This window comes from Lucilia cuprina, chromosome 5 (assembly GCF_022045245.1).
Source record: "Lucilia cuprina isolate Lc7/37 chromosome 5, ASM2204524v1, whole genome shotgun sequence".
Lineage (NCBI taxonomy): Eukaryota > Metazoa > Arthropoda > Insecta > Diptera > Calliphoridae > Lucilia > Lucilia cuprina.
This window is the reverse complement of record NC_060953.1, coordinates 68980809-69003215: the sequence shown is the minus strand read 5'-3', so window position 1 is coordinate 69003215 and position 22407 is coordinate 68980809. Positions and strand designations below refer to the sequence as shown.

The 22407-nt window shown below is 26.1% G+C and overlaps 1 protein-coding gene across 1 annotated transcript in view; it reads right to left on the bottom strand.

The window, feature by feature from the left end:
* The window catches only part of LOC111677326 (gonadotropin-releasing hormone receptor), a 28511-nt gene that overhangs the window by 2783 nt on the left and 3321 nt on the right, over window positions 1-22407 (bottom strand). Inside the window, exons 2-4 of the mRNA XM_023438428.2 lie at window positions 14911-15978; window positions 2479-2662; window positions 563-765 (exon numbers count right to left, since the gene is read on the bottom strand). Of these exons, the coding sequence (XP_023294196.2) occupies window positions 563-765; window positions 2479-2662; window positions 14911-15840 (1317 nt within the window). The 5' untranslated portion in view covers window positions 15841-15978. The remainder of the gene's footprint in view (window positions 1-562; window positions 766-2478; window positions 2663-14910; window positions 15979-22407) is intronic.

Genomic DNA, 22407 nt, shown 5'->3' with positions numbered 1-22407 from the left:
GTATGTGACTGAGTGGGTGAGGAGGATGTGAATAACTCTGTTGGTGCGTTTATTTACCTTTTAATTAGATAATTCACCACTATATGTCTTAGTAATGACACAACAATTAATTAAAATGTATTTTATGGTCGTAAATGAAAGCCAGAAAGGAGGAAATCTCGTTTGGCCGTTAAGTTCTTTACGAAGATTCATTCAATTACTTTAATTTCTTAACTTCTACGCTCTATAAATACAGTGTAGGTATACTTTTATAACTTAAATATTGTAATAAGATTTTATTAATACTATAAACAAACATTTTATAGGATTATAACTCACACTATAATATACTTTTACAACTCCTACTATCTCACACTCCAGACACACATATACTTAGATAGATAGAAAATATATAAAGCAAATAAAATAGGAAACCACAAATAAGAATAGGCAAAATGAAAAAATAAAACAATCTAAGGAAAAGGATGCTTGCTATTTATACTTTTTTGTTTATTTAAATTTTTCTTTGGAATAGAAAATATATTTGCAACGTTTCAACTTTTAAGCAGATTACTTTACTTACTCTTTTATCTGGATTCCAGAACATAAAAATCAACATCATGACATTGTAAGGTGTCCAACAGATGAGGAAAGCAAAAATGATTACTACGGAAATACGTAGAGATTTCATTTTGGCTTTATGTATAAGTCGTTGACGATTCGTCTGACTAGTTGGTTTGTTCGTATAACCAGCTAGTTTTGAACCTTGAAACATTTTTTCACTATCTGTAAGATAAATAAATGAAAAAGCATTAAACAATAGAAATAAAACAAACAACAAGAACAGATTGTAAATTAAATATAAAAAAATGTTCTTTGTTGCTGATACTGTTTTTGGCAACTGTAACATGGGTTTGTGATAAAAAAATGTCTATTTAGATAAAAATACATTAACATGGAAATAAGTAAATAAATATTAAGGTTTCAAAAACTATCCACTTGGAAGGGTATAATAGAATTTAAGGGAGACAAAAATGTGACTCCTGATGGTAATCTTTTATAACTCTTAGAAAGAACATCAGCACTTTTAGTGCAGTTACCTGTAAAAGAAAACGTTTAAATAATTTTTCATTAAGTAAAAGGCCTGTCAGGATATTTGGATAAGGGTTTACATCTTGATAACATATGCTAATTAATTTTTGCTTTTTTTATTTTATGCATTTTGAAAGAATATGTTCATTTAAAAAAGGCTTTTTGAAATACTTTAGTTGGTGTTTAATTTTATCATTTAAAATTTTCAACCAAAAACAACATACTAATTTATTTTTTTATATTTAATTTAATTTTTTCGAACATAACATTGCATTGTCATCAGGTGTCTTTTTATAAAAACTTGTTAAAGCAGGCTAAGCATAAAAAAGATTTTCTAATTATTTTTACTAATAAATATATAGATAAATATTGGTATTGCTTGTAGAATTGCAGATTTAATATTACGATGAAATTCTGTTAATGTCAATCCCTCTATGAAAATTTATGAAGATAAGTCCATATTTTCCCTTGGCCCCATATAAACTCTCTTCCATAAAATCACGTTTTTATCAACAAACTTTAAATTTCTATAAATACGAACCAAAACATTTAAAGTTTAAGTTTTATCTGAAAATGTCCTTAAAGGTTTGAAAGTGAAATGAATATCAAAAGAGGTTAAAGCAGAATTCTAAGTATTTATGAATGACTTTCATCTTACAACCAAACAACGCATCTGTGATTTACTGCTGTTAATGGCATTTTTCGGACGTAGTAGCAGTTATTGAAAAATCATCTATTGTTTCCTTTACGTAGGTGGATTGACTTAGTAGAAACTATACATAAACAATACATAAAGTATGTTCATTCACACTTATTCAGTAATTTATTTAGTCACTATTTTTAGCAAATGCGTGTTTCGACTTTTGGTCGAGTAAATAACGTCAAAGTAAATAATGATTTTCTACTTCAATTACTTTTGAACACATGTTTTTTCAATGTAAATAAATCTACGTTTTAAATAAATCAATACTTATGATTTTTAAACTGACATTTTTTTTAAATAAACCGTTTAAACTTGGACAAATATAAAATTATAAAAAATAAAACTTCAACATCGGGTTTTAAACCGTACACCTACCTACCGTAGTAAATCTAAATCGCAAATTTACATAATTTATTAACAAATCTACATGTTTTGATAGTATATTTGGTAGAGGAATTAATCTCAGCCTCTATAACAGCCCAATGACATTTATTTATATAAATAAGTAAACAAGTTTTTTATGCCCTATACAAAATGGATAGGGCCGATTTGAAATTTTCAAAAATTGTATAAAAGTTATAAATAAACCTAATGTACAAATTTAACACACAATTTTTTTATAAAGTTTTTAAAACTACCCGCGTTAAGTGCAAAAAAAGGTTTCTTTACGAAAAAAAACGATATAAAAGTTAACTTTTACTTACTTGAAATGGTGCGAAATGTTGACATATACGTTCCAAATAGTATACATAATGGCAAAAGGAATGTGAAAACTAATGTGAATGTAGCATAAAGCTGCTCCTGCCATTCAGCCGTATAAAATCCATGTGTTACACATTGATAAAATTCTTCAATAAAAGGACCACGTGCAACACGAAATATGAAAAACTGTAAGAAAAAAAAAACAAACAAATTCAATAAAAAAGGGGGAATTGGAGTATATTATTATTACATTATTATAGTATGTGAATAAGTATGTATGTATTTAATAAACTTTCACGCTGGAAAAATCTATCAATAAGTATTAAAGTGTTTTTATTTTTTTATTATTTTTTTTATTTTTTTATTATTTTTTTTAACGATTTAAAATTATTTTGCTGAAATATTAACACTGAAATTTGTAAAGGTAAAATTCGCAAAACTCGATGAATTTAGTGGAGAGGGTATATTGGGTTTGTGCTGATGTTTGCAATACCAATACCGTCAATTATATTTTATTAGTTGATTAAGCCATGTCCATTTATCTGGCTGTCTGTCCATATAATTAAAACTTCATAAACATTTATTGAAGGTTTACAGAACAAATTTAGTATTCGAATATGATTAATAAATCTTTTATAAACGTTTAGGAAAAAGACCCTTAGATGCAAATCGGTTCATTATTTCATATGGCCCTCATAAAACAGAACTCCCCGAAATGGGCTTTTGAGTTTTATTATGTTAAATATACATTTATTTTGTTAAAAAGCGAAAGAACTAAGTTTTATACAAGCATTGATGACGTTGCCAAATTTCGTGCCTCATTTGACTCTAGCTTCCTTCAGAAAGTTCAATTATAAATACTAATAACGGAATAATCTTTCTGAACAACTTTTATGCGGATACTACGATTTTAATCATATATGAGTTTTAAAATACTAATATTATATATACTATACTTAGTAGTGTACTCAGCATATATAAAAAAAAAAAAACATTTTTATATATTATTTTCGCAAAAAAATAAAAACAATAAATTTTCCAAGTTCTTTAATATTCTGTTTCATTAACAAGTACATTAAAAACATTGTTTACGTAATTACAATGTTGATTTACTTAAGAGTAAAATAGTACAAAAAGAAAAAAAACATATTTTGTCATTTTGTTTCACTTATTTAATCTGGAGTAGGAAAAATTAATTAAAACAGGGTTGCCGCAAAAAAAGTAAAGTAAAATAATACAAATAGGAAAACTTCAGTAATTAGCAAATGAATAACATAAGTACAAGTATACAAAATTATTTACATATATTATATGGTTAAGAGAGTTAGTAGAAAGGCATAAAGATTTAACTCAAAAAAGAAAATGTTCCTTAATTACAAAAAGTAAAAGCTGAAGCATAAGTATGTAAGTGCCAAACAATTATTTACACATTTATGTTGACCTAAAATTATTTGGGCAAGTGTATTTAATCTTTTTATGTACTTATGCTTAACTAAATTGTTAGAAAATGTTTTTAGGAAAGTTTTTTTTTACTTTAATAACATTTGTCTAAGTAACTTACAAATAGCTTGTGTTTTTGTTTGAATTGTGTTTAATTTTAAAGATTAAAATGTTGTGTAGGCGAACAGAAAACAATATATTGCAGATGCCTCATAAAAAATCCTTTTTACGCCAATAAAATTTTTTTGTGTACCAACTGATGATTTTCAATCAAAAATTTTTTATAATCCTGACTAGTATTTTATATCCATACTAAGTATATTTATATTTATTACATCTAAAAACAACATTGTTACGAGTTCCCATACTATTTCGTTACGAGTTAACAACTGCAAGGAAACAAACAAGTTATTAAACGAAAAGAAATTCCAGTCAAATGGTATTTGATATTGATACACATGACATTCACATTATATTCCAATATCAGTTTCATTTACATAAAAAAATAACGTTTATTACGCATTGAGATCATGTAAAAATGTTAAATTGGTTTTTATACCCACCATCAAAAAGATGTGGGGTATATTGTTTTTATCATTCCGTTTGTAACATTTCGAAATATTCGGCTTAGAGCCATGTCCGTTCGTCTGTTAAAGTCACGATATCTCATAACCCCCATACAAATGACGGACCGGAAAACAGTTTTAAGTCATAACTGGTTTAAAAATATCAGTATAACAATGAAATTCTTTCGGTAATAACAAAAGCATCGATTCATAAATTCAAAGTTTATTTATATTCAAAAATGATTTGATTGTGGGTATTTACGATTCGACATGGTCGAACTTGTTTATATCATTTCTTACTAACAAGAGATTTTTATATTTATGTTTTTAATAAACAACGTTAAATTCTTTCACAGTTTTATGATGAAACCAAATGTAAAAATGAACTAGTTTATAAAACTGGATAGAACTGTTCTTAAGGGGTTTTTTTTAATTTGATAACAGATATATATTTTCTTCTATATGAAAACAAGGGTAAATATGTGCATATTCTTATACATTTTTTCAGAGATATTTACGTTTACATTGCAGTCATTTATGCAGAATTTCATCGTGCTACTAAAGTTCATAAGTGAACATAGGCACACAGACGGACGGACGGACGGACGATGAAGTTATTATCGACTCAAAAAGAGGTCCTGAGCCGGTTTACTTAAAGTTGAATATATAATCAATATTTTATTATTATTCTTACGAATACATTAATATATTACTAAAGAAAAAATTTGTTTGTCTATGTGCAAAATACGCACATGATTGATATTAAAAATGGAAAAAATATAACAATAAATAATTTCTTACTTGATCAAATGCGATGGTCATATTATTGGAAAATAATACATGTGTTAATAATACATAAAGATATACATGTGTACATATTTGCATTTATAATGCATGTTTATTTTGTATTTTATAATAGATATTTACATATTGAAACAAATTTTTTATCATAATAGGGTGAAACATATTTATAAAAAAATTATTTACATAAACGACTTATGGTTTCAACTAAATATGAAAGAAATTTAATAGAAAATTTCTTACATTTATCATATCGAGGGACTATATTCAATAGTCTCTATCGGTCATTTTCATGAAAATAAGATTTTGACGGCAGAATATCGCAAACTTTTCCTCATCAGTAATATAAATTTCAAAGAAAAAATATTTTTGATAATTTTATAGCAATTTTTAAATTTTCTTTATCTTAAAAAATGATAAATTCTGAATGTAAAACTCTCTATCTTATCCAAAAATTGATTTAAATCTATTATTTTGTATAATTTTCTGTTGCAACACAAGTGTTTTTACTAATTTGGGCATACTGTATACAAATCCGTCAAAATATTTAAATCTGTTTAATAATTTTCGAGATATCGCTCATTATGATACTAATTTGATAAATTTTATTGCCAATTAATTTAACAATATAACATTGATTTCGAAAAAAAAACCTTATAATCTGTTGCTTTTTCAACAATTTCATTAAATTGCACAAAAATTACATTTATTGTATTAAATGTAATTTATTAAATGAAATAAATAAAATTATATTTCTATAAAGACTCTCTCTCTCTCTGAAGGTTTTAAAAAAAAATTTCCTAGAAAAAAGATCTATCTAATACAAATTTGTGAATTATTTTTCTATTTTTTTTTTTTAAATAACATTTTTTAAATAAAAACAAATCAATAAAAAATTACGACATACTACGATAAAACCGTACAAAACCGATTGTAAATTGGACAAATATGTTCTTGTAAGCAATTGCCTTAGTTTAGTAAAGTGTTTAAAAATTTTAGGTAAAAAAATATCAAAAATATTTGATAATATTCGCCTTAAGCTTAATTTTAAATTTACATTCCAAATCACTTACTTAATTCATACACAAGTACAGTTTTAACTAAATAAAATTCTTTTGTCAAGAATAATATCACGTACAAGTGTAAAGTTAACGTGCAACCACACAGAAACTATGCATATCCTTTACATCTACTAACATGTATTATTTATGATTATCCTTTGTAAGTTAGTCAGCAAACTAACTGGAAAATGTGGGTCATACTGTAAAGCCAGGAAGGAAATGAGAATGAAAATAAAGAAGGTCAAAATGTGTAACAATAAAAAACAAACCGATCAAATCTTTCTATTGTAAAAACACACCACTATTATTTTTTTGGCGAAAATGATTACTTTTATACATATGTCCTGGCAAGAAAAAAACGGCAAAGAATGTAAATAATATTATACAAAATACAATTTATTTATTTATGTATTTATGTCGAATCCTAGCTTATTTACATATTAAACTTGCAAAGGACTACTGAAAATCACAAAAATGTAAATGAAATTTAAGAGCAAAGGTTTTTCTTAATTTTATTAGAGAATTTTCTGTCACATAAAACAAAGTTTAACAAACAGAACGTAATGTTTATCAATAATTCATCACTGAATGACAACTATAGTATATAGTATATGCAATTTATATACATATGTACCTGTGGATATTTGACAAAACCATTTATCTTGACATACGATAATTTTTCCAAATTTTTGTAGTCAATATAAAGGGGGAATTTATTTCTAGTCGTTGTCATTATATCCTTCTAGATCGAAGAACAAGAAACCTATTAAATTAACTTATTTCGATCTTTTTTGCTAAAAGTATTTTTTGTTCTCTTATAAAGTTCACTTTTTTCAAATAATCGTTACTATTTGGATGCACCAGATATTTTTCCGAAATTATCAATACCTAAGTCTAATTTTATTCTAGTAAATTGTGTCATTAAATTTCATTTTAGAAGACGTCCCTGTATAGATCGACCTCGGTATTTGTTAACACACACTTATCAATTTATTGTGATATTATTATTAAAATCAGCGTGGTTTTCGAAAGGATATTGTACAATTTCACTTTCTACGAAGGAAAGGGAACTCTTTGAAGTTGACATAACGAACTGTTCTTACTAAATTTATTCTGTTGTAGTGATATAATTTAAGCATATATCTTTTTTGTTATTTTACAATTGTGGCAACACTGCTGAAGATTAATATGGGTATACTTTCATAATGATTTATGAGATTTAAGGGAATGAAGGTAGGCTTTTTAAGAGTTAACTAAAATACAACATAAAGTGTATTTATAGTTGAAATTGAATGTAAAAAAACTTTATCTTACATATTAATAATTCAAAAATATTCTAGAAATTTTTTCATTTTATTTTTCTATACATCCTTTTCATCTTCCGGATAACAATAGTTTCTTTTTTATAACATTGACACTTGTGGCATTTTATTCCTGAAGTTTAAATCCGCTACACATGAACAGTTTTTACTTTCATTCATGGAAATTTTTATTCTCCCTTTTCGGGGTTGATGTGTCATAAAATGATAAATTTGTGCTGTAAATCACATGGATGGCACATTTTCTTCTTTGCAAAAAGATGTAGTATGTAAAAATTACCCTCAGACAAACATATGGGTTGACTTAATGCAAAATGAATAAAGTTGGAAATTTTATGTTTCTAATAAAGTTTCGCAACATAGTAAATTCAAATGTATGAAAATAGTAAATGGGTCAACATATGTGATAGTATTTCGTTGAAAAGGAAACTGCATTCATTCCAGATTATGTTTAATAAGGGTCATAATCTTCTCTTAAAAAATACATTAGTTACGGCTAGATAAACATTTTATATCAAAAAATAAATTGAACTTGAAGTTTTAGTATTTATTTCGATTTTATTTAAGTAATTAAAGGCTCAACTTTTGTTAAGATACCTCAGTGATCAACCATAGAAAGTATTTTGCATTAAATATTAAATTTCTTAAGAAATATATGAACAAATAACATCAAGGGTGTTTTTATTTTTATTTTTTTTGAAAATAATAATAATAATAATAATAATAAATAAATTTATAACACTATGCAACACTATTTTTGTTATATCTTTGCATAACAAGTGTTTGCACAATGGACTCGAATGACCCATTAAAATTCAATATTTGTGGTTTGAAATCTGCAAGATATATTCCTTGCAAAGTTGTTCTGCAGATAGCTAATCAAAACATATGTTTTTGAAGTGAATTCTGAAAGTATTTGTAAAGTTTAATAAACTTAGTGTTAAAAAGCGCAACTTTCAATGATCGATATCATAAAAGTTTGGCCCACCAACGCCGAACGTTTTGGGGGCTTTAATACTCTAACTAACCTAGTACTTTAAGTCATCATGGGAGTTTTTCACCCCACAGACCATGACTATCAATTTGTGGCATAGTAAATTCATTAATTTGTATATGACGTAAAATATAATATAGTTATAAAACTGTCTTATAGTAAACTGTAAAATTTGTTCTTGTGTTGGAATTTTATTTTATTATTACTTTTTCTCTTCAATAGTTCAGAGTTTTTGTTTATTTATCTTCTTCTCATTATCGTAATTGATATGAAATGTATGTCATAGTAAATTTCACATTAATTTTCTAATTAGAGGATTAAGTAGTTTTCTATGAAAATGTTTAAAAATGTAAAAGTTTTTATAAAAACAATTTTTTTAATTAAACAAACTTGTTTTATCATTTTAAATATAAAACAAGTAAGAAATTATAGTTGGGTGTGGTCGACCTACACCAGTTAAGGGACTTAAATTAAATGAAAAACTAATTTTCTAAAAGTGGCTTTATATCGGGAACATTTCAAAATTCGGCAAGGTTACCAACGTAAGTTTAAAACTTTACGCAAGTATTTTAAACATAAATATGAGCTTTAAAGCCCTATTTAGGGGTCAGTTATATGAGGGCTAGGCTTAATAGCGAAGCGATCATAACCCTATTTGAGAAAAGAAGATCATGTACCGAATTTCATCTTCATAATTGCAGGCAGATAGACGGACATAACACTAAAGTAGTGAACAACAAAATTTGGAAAATAAAATTAAATAAATAACATATTTGACAAAATGCTTTATGTATTAAATTCTAAACATGAATTAAGCCAAAATAGAAGAATAGTATCTAATATACTTTATTAGTAAAAATTCAATTATTCCGAAAGTATTCAGTATCAATGATGCGTGCACTAAATAATTAGGATTGCCCCATTATTTATGTATAATGATTAGATATCCTACAAATTTGCAATATTTCAACATAGGAAAATAGAGATTGAACTTGAGAATTATTCTATTATTCTATTTTAATTAAATATTAAATATTAGTCATACTTACACAAACATGCTAAATTTAATGTATGTATGGTGTGTAATTTTATTTTTGGTCTATACTAATATGTGTTCATGAATAAGTGTGAATGCATTTCTATACGCGTAGACACATATGTATGTATGTATGTATGTATGTATGTATGTATGTATGTATGTATGTATGTATGTATATATGTATGTACATAAATACGTATACATGTATTTATGTGTCTTGGGTGTCCTGACATCATTATTACATTTACGTTTTCCTAAATTTCATAAAATTGTAGCCATGCGGTTTGGGAGTTCTTTTTTTTAGACTGGATGTTTTAAAAAATCAATATTTATGCAATAAGTACAGTTAAAGTGCTCAATGAACTTTATAATAATGTAATAATATTAATACAATTTGGTGAATTTTGATATTTAATTTTATTGACTCAGTACTACAGAAAACAGATGATGAAGAAAAGTAACTATTTCTGGCCTCCGGTAGGTGAGTTGTAAGGCAATGAAAACAGCACAAACATACAGCTTATATGTAATAAGTTGTTGCTGACATTCAGAAAAAATATCTCTAAGATCAAAACCGCAAACATCTTAAACTAATCCAATTTTTTTCCTTCTTAAAAAATATATTTCAAGTGTTTCGTTCAATTAGGCGTATACTTAATATTTGTAATATCAATAAATCATTAACACGTATACGTACATTTGTCGTTAATAGACGCTTCTACTTGATATTAAAAAATGGAGATAAAGTTTTATTTTTTATTTATGTATGTATATCCGCTCACGTATGCGATAATCCTGCACCAGATTTACATTCAAGGATACCACTCTCAATAGTGTTTTAAGCACTATTAAGGAATTAATTTATTTCTGCATATTTTCACGAAATTTTCTTGTGAAAATTTTAATCGCTTTAAAAGTATTATGAATTTTTTTCCATACTTTAAAAAAAGAGGAAAATAGGAAATACATATAAAATAAAAAAATATATAAATTCTGAAAACTCATTAGTTGCACAATTATTCTTTTTATCAAAACCGTTTTTCAAGCAATTAGCATAAACTTTCCTGCAATTTTTATTTAACAATAATTAAAAAAAAAAGAACTTGAAATACTTATACATAGGTTTACCATGTCAAATGACACAAGTTTACAAATTAATACTTTTTTGTTTGGTCATGGAATGAAAAATTCTTTTTTCGATAGGCCTATATCCGATTCTTAATTAACAATTTATTTTCACCATACGTCAAAATTTTGAGAGAAAAAAGAAAACCAAAAAAATCTTGTATAAAAAATATTCTTATATTTGTTAGGAGTTGAAAGACTAAATAAAGAAACCCATTACATAGGTTTTAAATACCGGAAGATGTAATGAACAATTTTATTAAAACACTACAAAAGAAGTAAAAGGGATTATCAAGTGTAAACAGTTTTGACCCATAATATAATTAAGAAATATTACGAATTAATCCAGTGTACTCCCATTATAAAAAAACTATGCACTTTGCTTATAGTTTACTTAATTTATTTGAAATAACTGTATTTATATTACAAACAAATACTTGCGGTTATTTTAATTTATTTAAAATAAGAATAGTACTTTTAAGAAGCTCAAAAGTTTTTAAATGAAATAAAAAGGCTTTTTTTGAACAATCCTCAGTTTCTTACCAGCGACTGTGAAAAAAATATCTCAAATTTGATTTTGAGTTGATTACGGGAAAAATACTTTAATTTTTTTGAGTTTTTAATAGGCAGGATATATTTTGTTTGTGCTGATGTTTATAACGCATAATAATATTGGTCCTATGCCCACGTTTAAGTAAAGTATACCAATCAACTTAGAATAATTTTTTAGACAATTCCTTGAAATTTGGTATATAATCTTCTATTGTCCCAGGGACGAAGGCTATTGTAAATGTCTAAAATCGGTCCATTATTTCACTTAGCCCCGATACAACCTAATCTCCAAATAGGGTTTTTAAGCCTCTCAATCAAACTGCAGTTCGCAATTTTGCAGATAATCAAATAAAATTTGCCACATTATGTTCTATGGTACCAGAGAAAATGAAAATGTTTAACATTGGTCCATTATTTCATATAGCCTCCATGAAACTGAACCCGTCGAATAGAGGTTTTAAGTTTGTAATTATTTCATTTGACCTCATTTGACTCTAGCACTTATAAAACCTTAATGTACACAATTTCATTCAACAAAAAATTATGAAATTTGAGGTAATCATCTTGGATGATTCTTTTTTTGTATTTTTTCGTGTTCAGTAGATAAATAAGCATCATTAGAGAGGAATTTCTAGAAAAATTGGTCCATGAGACACCCTGATGTTTAGAGAGGAATTTCTAGAAAAAGTTGTCCATGAGACACCATGATGTACATACAATATTTTCCATTATTTTTGCTTTTATATTTGTTTTTCTTATTTCAAGTGTTTCAAAAAAAATTATTGTAAGAGTCTTCTTAAGAATTACCATTTCTCTACAACTTTTTATTTGCATTCCTCTTCTTAAGAATTACCATTTCTCTACTACTTTTTATTTGCATTCCTGTAGGTTTGTGGAAAAAACAAGTATTTCCTTGTAGTGTTACACAATAATACATTTATGGATTCATTGAAAAATGAAAAAAGGTTTTTTCACCTTTAAGTATTTGCTTAAAAAGAAGAATAAAAAAATCAGGAAAATGTAATAAGAACAAAATAATTTTTGAACGTGAATAAAAGTGGGCATGTGAACATGAACATCTTTTGCGGAGGTGGACATGTGTATGTACATATTTATATTATTTGTTATAAAAAAAGGGTTATTAAAAACTTGGGTATGTCAATTTTGAACAAGAACACATATATGAATTATACTAATGCTAAGTGGAAGCTTAGATACCCTATTAGTAAAATTTAAACTCAAACGAAACGAAATTTTTCGCAAATATTCTTAAATGATTGATGTCGGTTTCTCGTAGTATATACATAACAATTATAATATAATAATATATTTTAAAAAATTCAAAATCAATTCGGATCGGATTTTTAAGCTACACTATTTTCGCTTTTATTTAGTTATTCTTACATTAAAATCGTTCAAACTACTAAATATGATTTTATAAGGAACAAAATTGTCATTTCTGATGATATAAAATGGAGAAATTTTAACATTCCATTATAAAAATCTGTGGCAGAAAAGGTTGTCTAACATGCCAAATATACCCCATATCTGTGGTCTTTTTTTTAATTTATTAAAAATTCTTTTAAAAGTAGAGATTTTTTTATTTTTTAAATAAAACATATTTTAAACTTTTGTTGTTAATAAATTAAAAGTAAAAGTATTTTCTTTTAGAAATTTAAAATAAATCAAATTTAAGCCTCTAAAGGGCGTACAAGTACTTTGCCTATAATACACCTACACCCTCGCCCACCAAAAATCTATTCAAGATGCTTTTGGTGGAGTTTTAGTATTAAACAGCTCGTATGTGAAATGAAATGTAAGAGATTTTTTGCTTTCGGCAATACAGTTTCCTTTTAAATGTTTTTTTCTGTCACTTTTTTTGCCCTTTTTTCGGATTCTGGCAGCACTTTGTTTAAGGTTATATAAGACTTAAATTGTCTTATTCAATTTGGTTGCACAAACATTTAGAATTTGTTATTTCGAGATAACAGTTTCTTTTTTTAAGCAATTTATTAAATCCTAAAAAAGAGAGCAATTCTAGACAAAATCCTTGAGCAAAGTTAAAAAAGATGTATAAATAAAAATAAACTTTAATTTAAATTACATTTGTACTCTTTTTATTTTTTGTTGTTGTTGTGTGTGTGTGTGTGTTTTTTTTCTAACACGTTTGTGTAATTTTAATTAAAAGCACGTTTATCATTCGTATTTACTAGATAATATTACAATGTACACAAATTTTGACCAAAAACAAAAGTGGAAAAACCATTTGAAACAAATTTGAAACGTGTCTACTTTTATAAATTGCCTTGTGCACAAATATTTTTCATACCTTTTGGACTTTTGGATTATTATGTGAAAAAAAACATTTGAATATATATTTTTTCCTATGTTGATGCACGAAAAGTTTTAGTTAATATTCGTTACTTTATAGCAGGTTGATTGCATAATATCCATTATTAGTTCATTAAATATTGCCTATTAATGTCAAATATTATGTTTTTGTATGCATCAAAATTGTTAATGTTCCTTAAGATTCAGAAATTTATTAAATTTACACAAACAATATATATAAAAAATGTGAAGGGTTTATAAAAATAGAATAATATGACGACTTAAAGAATTCTCACAAAACTTTTTTTAAGTTGAATAGGGTTAAAAATGTATTTTTATTGTTAACTATTCTACGCATTTTTAATAAGAAGACTAAAAACGAAATTAAAAATAGTTTGCTCAATAAACAAACAATTAAGAACTTATTGAGGTTGGCGAACGATAATACACCAGTTATGAATATGAACTGAAAATTATTTTTCATAAAAAAAATAATTTTTAATATTATCTTGTTTAAAGTATATTTAAGCAGTTTATGAAAGAAAAACAAATTTTCTCAGAGATGTTTTATGGGGACTTGGGGTAAATATGGACCCACTCCAATAAAATTTGGTGAATAGAATTATATTTATATAACATTTAATTGTGCTGAATTGCGATATTAGTGTTATTAAGGAAAATTTAACAAAGTCATCAAGACTTGTATAAAATTTAGTTATGCAGTTGTTTATCGAGATACAAGTGTATTTAACATAATTATCAACTCAAAAGTCAAAGCGATTTGTTACATGGGGGCTAAAATATATAATGTAATGACTTTATGTAAAATAATATCAATTCAGCTCTTTTAAAAAGTAAGTTTTTTGGTTGCGTAATAAAAAAATCTCACACCGCATATAAACTTTAAAATATTCCGAGAAAAATATTTATTTAAGATTCTCATGTAGGAATACCTCTCAATCGAAATAGGTTTCAAAATTGTCCTAACATTTAGCCTCTACAGCAAAATATTTATAAAAAAGTTTGGCATTTGATTTACAACATTTCTTCTCCAACAAAAATGTTTGAATTATGGAATTTTTGGAACCCATTGGTAAAAATCTTTCCATAAAGGCTTTTGTTGTTTTGTTCCTATTACTTACTACCTATAAACTCATACATTTGCATATAATAATAATAATATTTTACATATAAGTATGTACATACCTGTGGCAGACTTAATAACAGCGATAGTATATACGTTCCACCCAATAGACGATAACATCTCTTTGCCATATTTAATGATTTCATGGGATATTTTACCGCAATCCATCGATCAACACCTATTAGCACTAAAACATACGTTGACAAGTACAAACTGAACATTTGAAATAATTTCACCAGTTTGCATGTCAAGTCATTTGCCAGCCATTGGACGGTATAACACCATGCCGCTTCACCGATTATACAAAATCCCGTAACCAAAACATCTGCAATTGATAGATGAAATATCAACGAATATATCGCACTCCAACTGTGACGGGAGTTACGACGTGCAAGACGGGTTTTGTATATATTCCACATAGTTAAAACGTTACCCAAGAGGGAGAACAAGGCCATTATACTCAAAACGTAGACTTTAATCATTGCTGATTTAGACAGTTGCGGCGCATGTTCCAATCGAATTTCATCATCCTCTATGGCGGGTCCTGCAGTTGCTGGTATAAATATATTCGAGTCGGTATATGTTAGATTCGAAAGGAATGCCAATGAGGAATCGCTAATTTTCATTGTTGCAGGTAATTGTGAATTGGGATGTTGTTGTAACCATTGCAAGGCTGTTGTTGAAAGTATTGATGCAGCATTTAATGTTGATTTACCTAAAGTTGGCATAACTGTTTGGCTAGAAGGAGATTGTGTTGTCGAGGTGGTAGTTCGAGTGAAAACATTTCTTAACATTGATTCATGTTGCATCGATGCTATTAATGCACTATTATTCGTTGCATTGCTGCTAATATCGTTGTATAGCAAACTCATTGTATCGTTGGTTATTTGCAGTGTGGCTTTTGTTAGATTATTTACAAATCCTCCAGCCACATTGACTATATCACCCATTCTAGGAACTCTTGCCACTTCAGTGTGTATGTTAATTGTCATGTTTTGTGTTTGCTGTTGATTTTAAAATATATGGATTTTTATGTAACTTTGTGAATTTTACCATCAATAAATTTAATAATTTTTCCACAGTAATTTCGTTATTAAGATCATTTAGCAGATTCCTTGGATTTAAGTATACTATGAAAAGAGAAAAAACAAAATTTTTAAAAAAAAATTATAAAAATGTTAGCATACAATGTATATTGACTACAAGTATTGTCTATATAATAATTTGTGTCTCTCTTTTCTATTATTTTCTTTTCATTTTATTCTTCATAAAATAATTCTGTAAATATTATAAAGTTTTCATATTTAAAAAGGATTAAATAAATAATTCAATAAGTTTATTTTATGAAAATAACCTATTATTCTAAGGTTATTTTCATAAAATAAATATAAATAAAGTTTTATGAACGTGTTTTTTGGCTTATACTCATGAAATAACACAGACCAACGAAATTAAGGTTTTTGAAAACTTTTAAAACCAATTCGACTAATGTAATGTAATGATGAACCCTGATCTGATATCGGTTTTTGAACTCACTCCATTTTCTCGCAAAATGGCATTGAATATTGTATTTATATATTACGGACATTTTATATAAATATAGTTCATTTAAATCGGATGAAAAGAAAATAATATATATTCTTTAAAAGTTTTATAAAAAATGCATGACAGTCGGAATCCTCAAAATCCGATATAATCGCAGCTACTGCTAATATATGAGAGATATCGACCAAATTATTTTTAATATATTGTTTAATTTTTTTATTTTCAATACGACACATGAAGATTTTCTAACAAAATTGATAAAAGTTTGAATCTGAATTTTTGAAACTGTCACCTAAAGGGTTTCTCATTTATGACTATACCCCAAATTCGTTTTAGTTTATCTAATGGGGATAAAAAAGTCACATGTAATTTAATACAAGTGTTTTTAACATAATGAAATGGTTGTATTTTTCTTGTAAAAAAGGTAGAATCCAAAGCTTATTAAACAGAATTATAAATCGTGCTCTTTTGGTTCCGATTGTGCCAATTAATTTTTTTTTAATTTTTGTCAATATAAAACAAAACTTTCTCAAATATTAACTTTCAAATTTCTTAATTTATTGTTTTTTTCGTGTCCAACTTTTAAAATCGATGTTTTTCGATTTGAAAACACAAATGTTCTACCTGTTAAAAACTGCCGGAGTTAGAGGAGATAAAAGTAGGACATACATGGATTTTTGAAATACATAAGTGCAACCTTTCACCTACAAAAAATTAATCAAAAAATTTTTCTTTGGGAAATCTTTAATTTCTGTATTATTTTTAAATTAAAATCGATTTTATTACAAAATTTATTCCAGTTACGTATTATTTTAATTTCTGTGCATATGTCATTTTTATTTTTTCCCTTTTTTAATGGACTTTTTTGTTCAAAATTACTGAATTTAAAAAAATAATCAGACAACTGCCAAAATATTTTTTAAATGTTGTACATAAGAATTTAATGTTGGTTGCAGGTTTTTATACTCTATTAATGTCGAACATTGCCGACCCGACTATACATTCAGACTTCATAACCGAATTTACAAATTTCAGTTACTTAGATTCAAAAGTTTCGGGTGTTCGGTGATGAATAGAATGTTTGTACAAAATAGGTCATTGGTGTACAATTATATATTTGAAGATTAGATTTTTTTAAAAGGTGCTATTGTACCAATTTTGCCAACCCTGGTATGTGCACTTTGAAAACTTTGTATATTCAACTGTTTGATCTTGTTATAATATTTAATAAAATATAAATCACGATAATAACTAAATACTTAGTTAGGGTTTTAATTGCAATTGATGTTAATGCATTTTTTGTTGTTTGCTATTTGACCTGCTCTATTGATTTGCCAATAAATATTATAGAAAAACAAACAAATGCACATATTAATTCCCAGCAAAAAAAGCTTTTAAAAAAGATGTTAACCCGAAGTACTTGAAACTACTTTTAACCAAAAATTAATATTTAAAAAAGTAGCAATAATACGATTGCAAAAACACGCTTTTGTAGATTTCATTGATTTTTTATCAAAATTTGAAGCTATTCGGATATGTTATATATAATGACGGATATGTTATATATAGTGAGATGTCGTTCGAAAAGCTCAACTTCCATTATTTATTTCTGGTTTAATAATTGCATTTTTATCTAGACTTTGTGGAATAATTATTACAACTACTTACAAGGAAATTTTTATTTACTTTAACTTTATGACACACTACTGTTTGCAGTTATTAATTGAGTCAGACAGTCGGTCTGTAATTAAAACAAGTACTAGTGGTCTCTAAATTATAGTTTGTACAAAATTGATTATTTTTCTTATTAACAAGATATGTGTGTATGTATGCAGTTTTTTATTAAACTTTTTTGTATTTGTTTCTCAATGGGGTATAAAGGTGAAACTATAATTATAGTCATCGGTTATTTTTTTTTGAGTTAGAAACGTCCTTTTATTTTTGTTAATTTTATTGCAAGCGTGTTACATATAATTAATTTATAATCGTCTGATACTATTAATTAACATCTACTTCAAATCATATTTATTCATGATTAGACATGATTACTTTTAAAATAATAAATCACATGTATTATAGTTTATTTTTTCTAATTAACAATTTTTTACTGTAGCTAATATAAAAATATGTATGTATTTATGTACATATCATTATACCCTACTTCACTGACTAGTATTATACGTTTTGTGCTGATGTTTGTAACGCACAAAATCATTTCTGATTAATCAATGTCCGTCCCTATATTCTTTGTTCGCTTATGTAGAGTGCAGGTCACAATTTTAAAGATAATTCGATGAAATCCGGCTCATTTCAAAAAGAAAAAAAGGAACAATATGTATTTAGGAGAGTTTGATCTCAAATAAAATTTCCGAAAAAAAGCCTTAATTTGTGGTTAAGACCTAAGTTTTCGTCATTTCCATTTTTAAAGCCTTATTCCATTCCCTTTAAAATTGTTAAAAATTACTGTTATAGTCATTAGCAATTTATTCAAACATATCGTCACCTGAAACGCATACGGCCCTAACTTGCCAAAAATTCAAAATCGATTTTATTGTTAATTCTAATGTATTGCATCAAATCAAATGTTTACACAAAAATTTCCAATATACAAACAACAAAAGGCGCTGTCTACAAAAACATTTAAATATCAAAGATAAAAAGTCTATTTTTTCCATTTGTATGTACGCTACTGTCAACTATCATCACAACTGATAGGTTTTACTATTAAACAAAATTTTTATTTACTACAAGTATTGCCGTTTGCGTTTTAGGTGACGATATGTGTGTATGTATTTGTTGTTTATTTTAACTTCATTTTTCATTATAATTAATTATTCAACAAGAGTCAATAATTAAATGTTATTACTGTATAAAAGTAATTTTTTATCTAAATTCTAAGAAAGAACATTTTAGTTAATTTTTATATGCATTAACTAGAAATTTGTCATTGTTTTATTAGAGTGGTTACGTTATTAAGGAAAACTAATAAAGTACTGATTTTCTGGCGAAAACTTTAAGATACGATTTTTCAATATTTGTATCCTGCAGTGAATAGTTAGAGGGCGGTATCATCAAAAATATCCTTTAAAAAGGAGTTTTAAAATTTTCGAAAGGATTCAAGTGGATATTTTTTGAAAGAGATTTTTATGCTAGTTGAAAATAATAGAAATCTTTGAGAAATGGCGGGGGAATCAAAAACTAGTATTTTGGTATCCCCTTACTATTCATGTGTAAGTATGTTTTTGACTAATGTTTTTAAATTATTTATGTTGTTTAGTTTGTTAGAAATCATTTGGGTTTCATTCGATTTTTTTATCAAAATAAATAAAATCAAATTCATTTATATGAATGTATTGTTTGACAGGACCTTTTTATGCAGTTCATTTAACAGAAAGATTAATGATTATTAAATAATCTGAATAAGATTATGCATTTTGATCTGGTTTAATACCTTCAAGAAGTAAAAACTAATACATGAATTATTAAATTATTTATGTCAAGAGTGTGAGAGTAGGGTATTACCTCCTTATTCGTAAACAGCAATTTATTTTATAAAAAGTTTATAAAACAAAATTTCTATATGATTTTAAATTTATAAATCATTTATAAAAAAAATGTGTCTGAATATGGGGGTGGTTAATATTTATAATTTGACTAGAACATGTTAATATTTTCAGTACCTTAGTTTTTCGGTTCATAGAGCAGTTCTTACTCAACTTACGTTCCTGATGTTTAGAAACAATGTTATATATTTTCTTTTTAAGAATTCTAACCCCTTTATTCATAAAGAATACTTTTTTTAAAAAGGTTTATAAAACAAAAATTTCATACGTATTTTGATTTCTAAATCATTTATAAAAAAATGTTGCCTTAAACATTTCAATATGAATTTATTATCTTGTTAAAATATAATTTCTATTTAAAATACAATAATTAAAACGTTAAATAACAAAAATAATAATGCTTTAACAACTTTAACATTGTAAAAAATTACACCATTTATTTACATGCGGTGTGTATTTATTGTTTGCAAATATTTTTAATTTTCCTAAAAGTTCACAAAAACATTTTTGTTTTTGTTACTTTGGTTCAGAATGCTAAGTTTGTTATTTTTAATCTCTTGACAGCTAGAAAAAGACAACTTTTTTATTTACAGATGCTAGCACAAAAACAGCAAAATAATTGTAAGATTTGTGTTTTACATACAGCAATTTTTGAAGTGAACCTATAATTATTTTCTATACTGTTTATATCTGTATTTATTTATCACCTTTGTTGTGGTGCGTATTTGTAATTGAAGCCTGTTACTGCATTTGATTTATAGCTTTTAAAGCAACATAAGGAAATTGATTATATTTTTTTAACTAGATATGTATAAATACTCGTACCCCCTTAACTTAACCCTCTTTTATTAAAGGTTTATAAAATAAAATTTTCTTTACGAATAAGGCCTTAAATATATGTATTATTCCAGCAAAAGCTTGTATTACCAAGTAATTGGAAAAAAAAGCAAACATTTTCTTACACAATAGCACTTTAAGCTCGCGTTTTTTTCTACTTAGTTAAACTAGGATTAACTTGCTGTTATTCGGAACAAACTTAATGATTGTGTTTTTCAATTATGGCAATACTAACAGTAAACTTTGTTAGTATTGCCAACTTTTCAGTCATATACATAAATAATGTGCAAAATTTTTTTGCAAATATCATTTTTGTAAAATGAACAATAAAGAGTTATATTCGGTCATGTCGAATATAAAGTTTGGCAGAAAGATTTTGTCTTGTAAAAAAACTATTTATGTATTTCAATGTCATCGATATACTCGTTTTTAAGATAATAGATAGTTAAAATTTTTATATTATAAATCTTATAAGAAGAAAATAAATAATAAAAAAATAACAAATAAATATCGATATTAATTACATTTGGCAATTAAATCAATTGCTAACTTGTGTGCTGAGATATTTTTTGCATTTTATTAATAACAATTTCTGTAATTGTAATACCAATTTTTGTCATAGCTTGAGAATTAATTACCAATGTAATTAAATTTGTAATTTTCATATCTAAAAAAAGCTTGTTATACCCTACATTAATATAGTGATGATTTTATTTAGTAGTACTATATTTTATTTCGAAATCCATTCTGAACCATGCAATCGATTAAAGTTTAACAAATTTGTAGTTTTGTAAAAAATTAGATGATATTTTGCTTCAAAGTTTTTTTGGTCTGATACCTCTTTGTGTGTATCATAAATATTAAAGTGTCATTCAAATACATATACTAAAGTTTAATTAATAAACTTTGGTTCAGTTTAATTTAACTTTTAAGGTTTTATTACGAAGTGATGATAATATTGATTTATAGAGAGTTGAACAATTATTGTTTGAATTAATCTAGTTAATAAGTATAGTTTGTGTTATTATTTGCCTCTTTTATAATGTAGAAAGCTTAAGAGATGATACAATTTTAATACAATTATTTCAATGCACATAGAGTACAAATGATGCCAATTAAATTTGTAATTTGTTTTGTTTTTCTTACATTTTCTTTTGGAACATTTTTGTGTTTTAGCATAATAAAAGACTACAGATTACACATAATTGAATATTCTTAGAAATGTTCATTTACTTTCAAATCTATACATGTTGATTGGGTTTAATTAATTGCTGTAACCAATATAACCATGCGATTAGTGTGATTTAGAAACATTTAATTACATTTAACGAATACCGACCGGTTTGATTTGTTAAGTTGTTTTTGATTTTGGTTTTCTTTTGATTCTTATTAAAAGTAAATGGTGCAATATTTTTTAAACAAAGTTAAACATAAAGAAGTATTGTATTACTTGGATGGGTGTAATTTTATTTATTAGTGTCTAAAACTGATATGAAATGTTATCCCAATCAGATAACAGATAAAAATTTGTAATTAATAAAACTATTTTGATTTCTCTAGAAATTATATTTTCCTAAAATTTTTACCAGCGAGTGTTGTAACAAATACGATTTT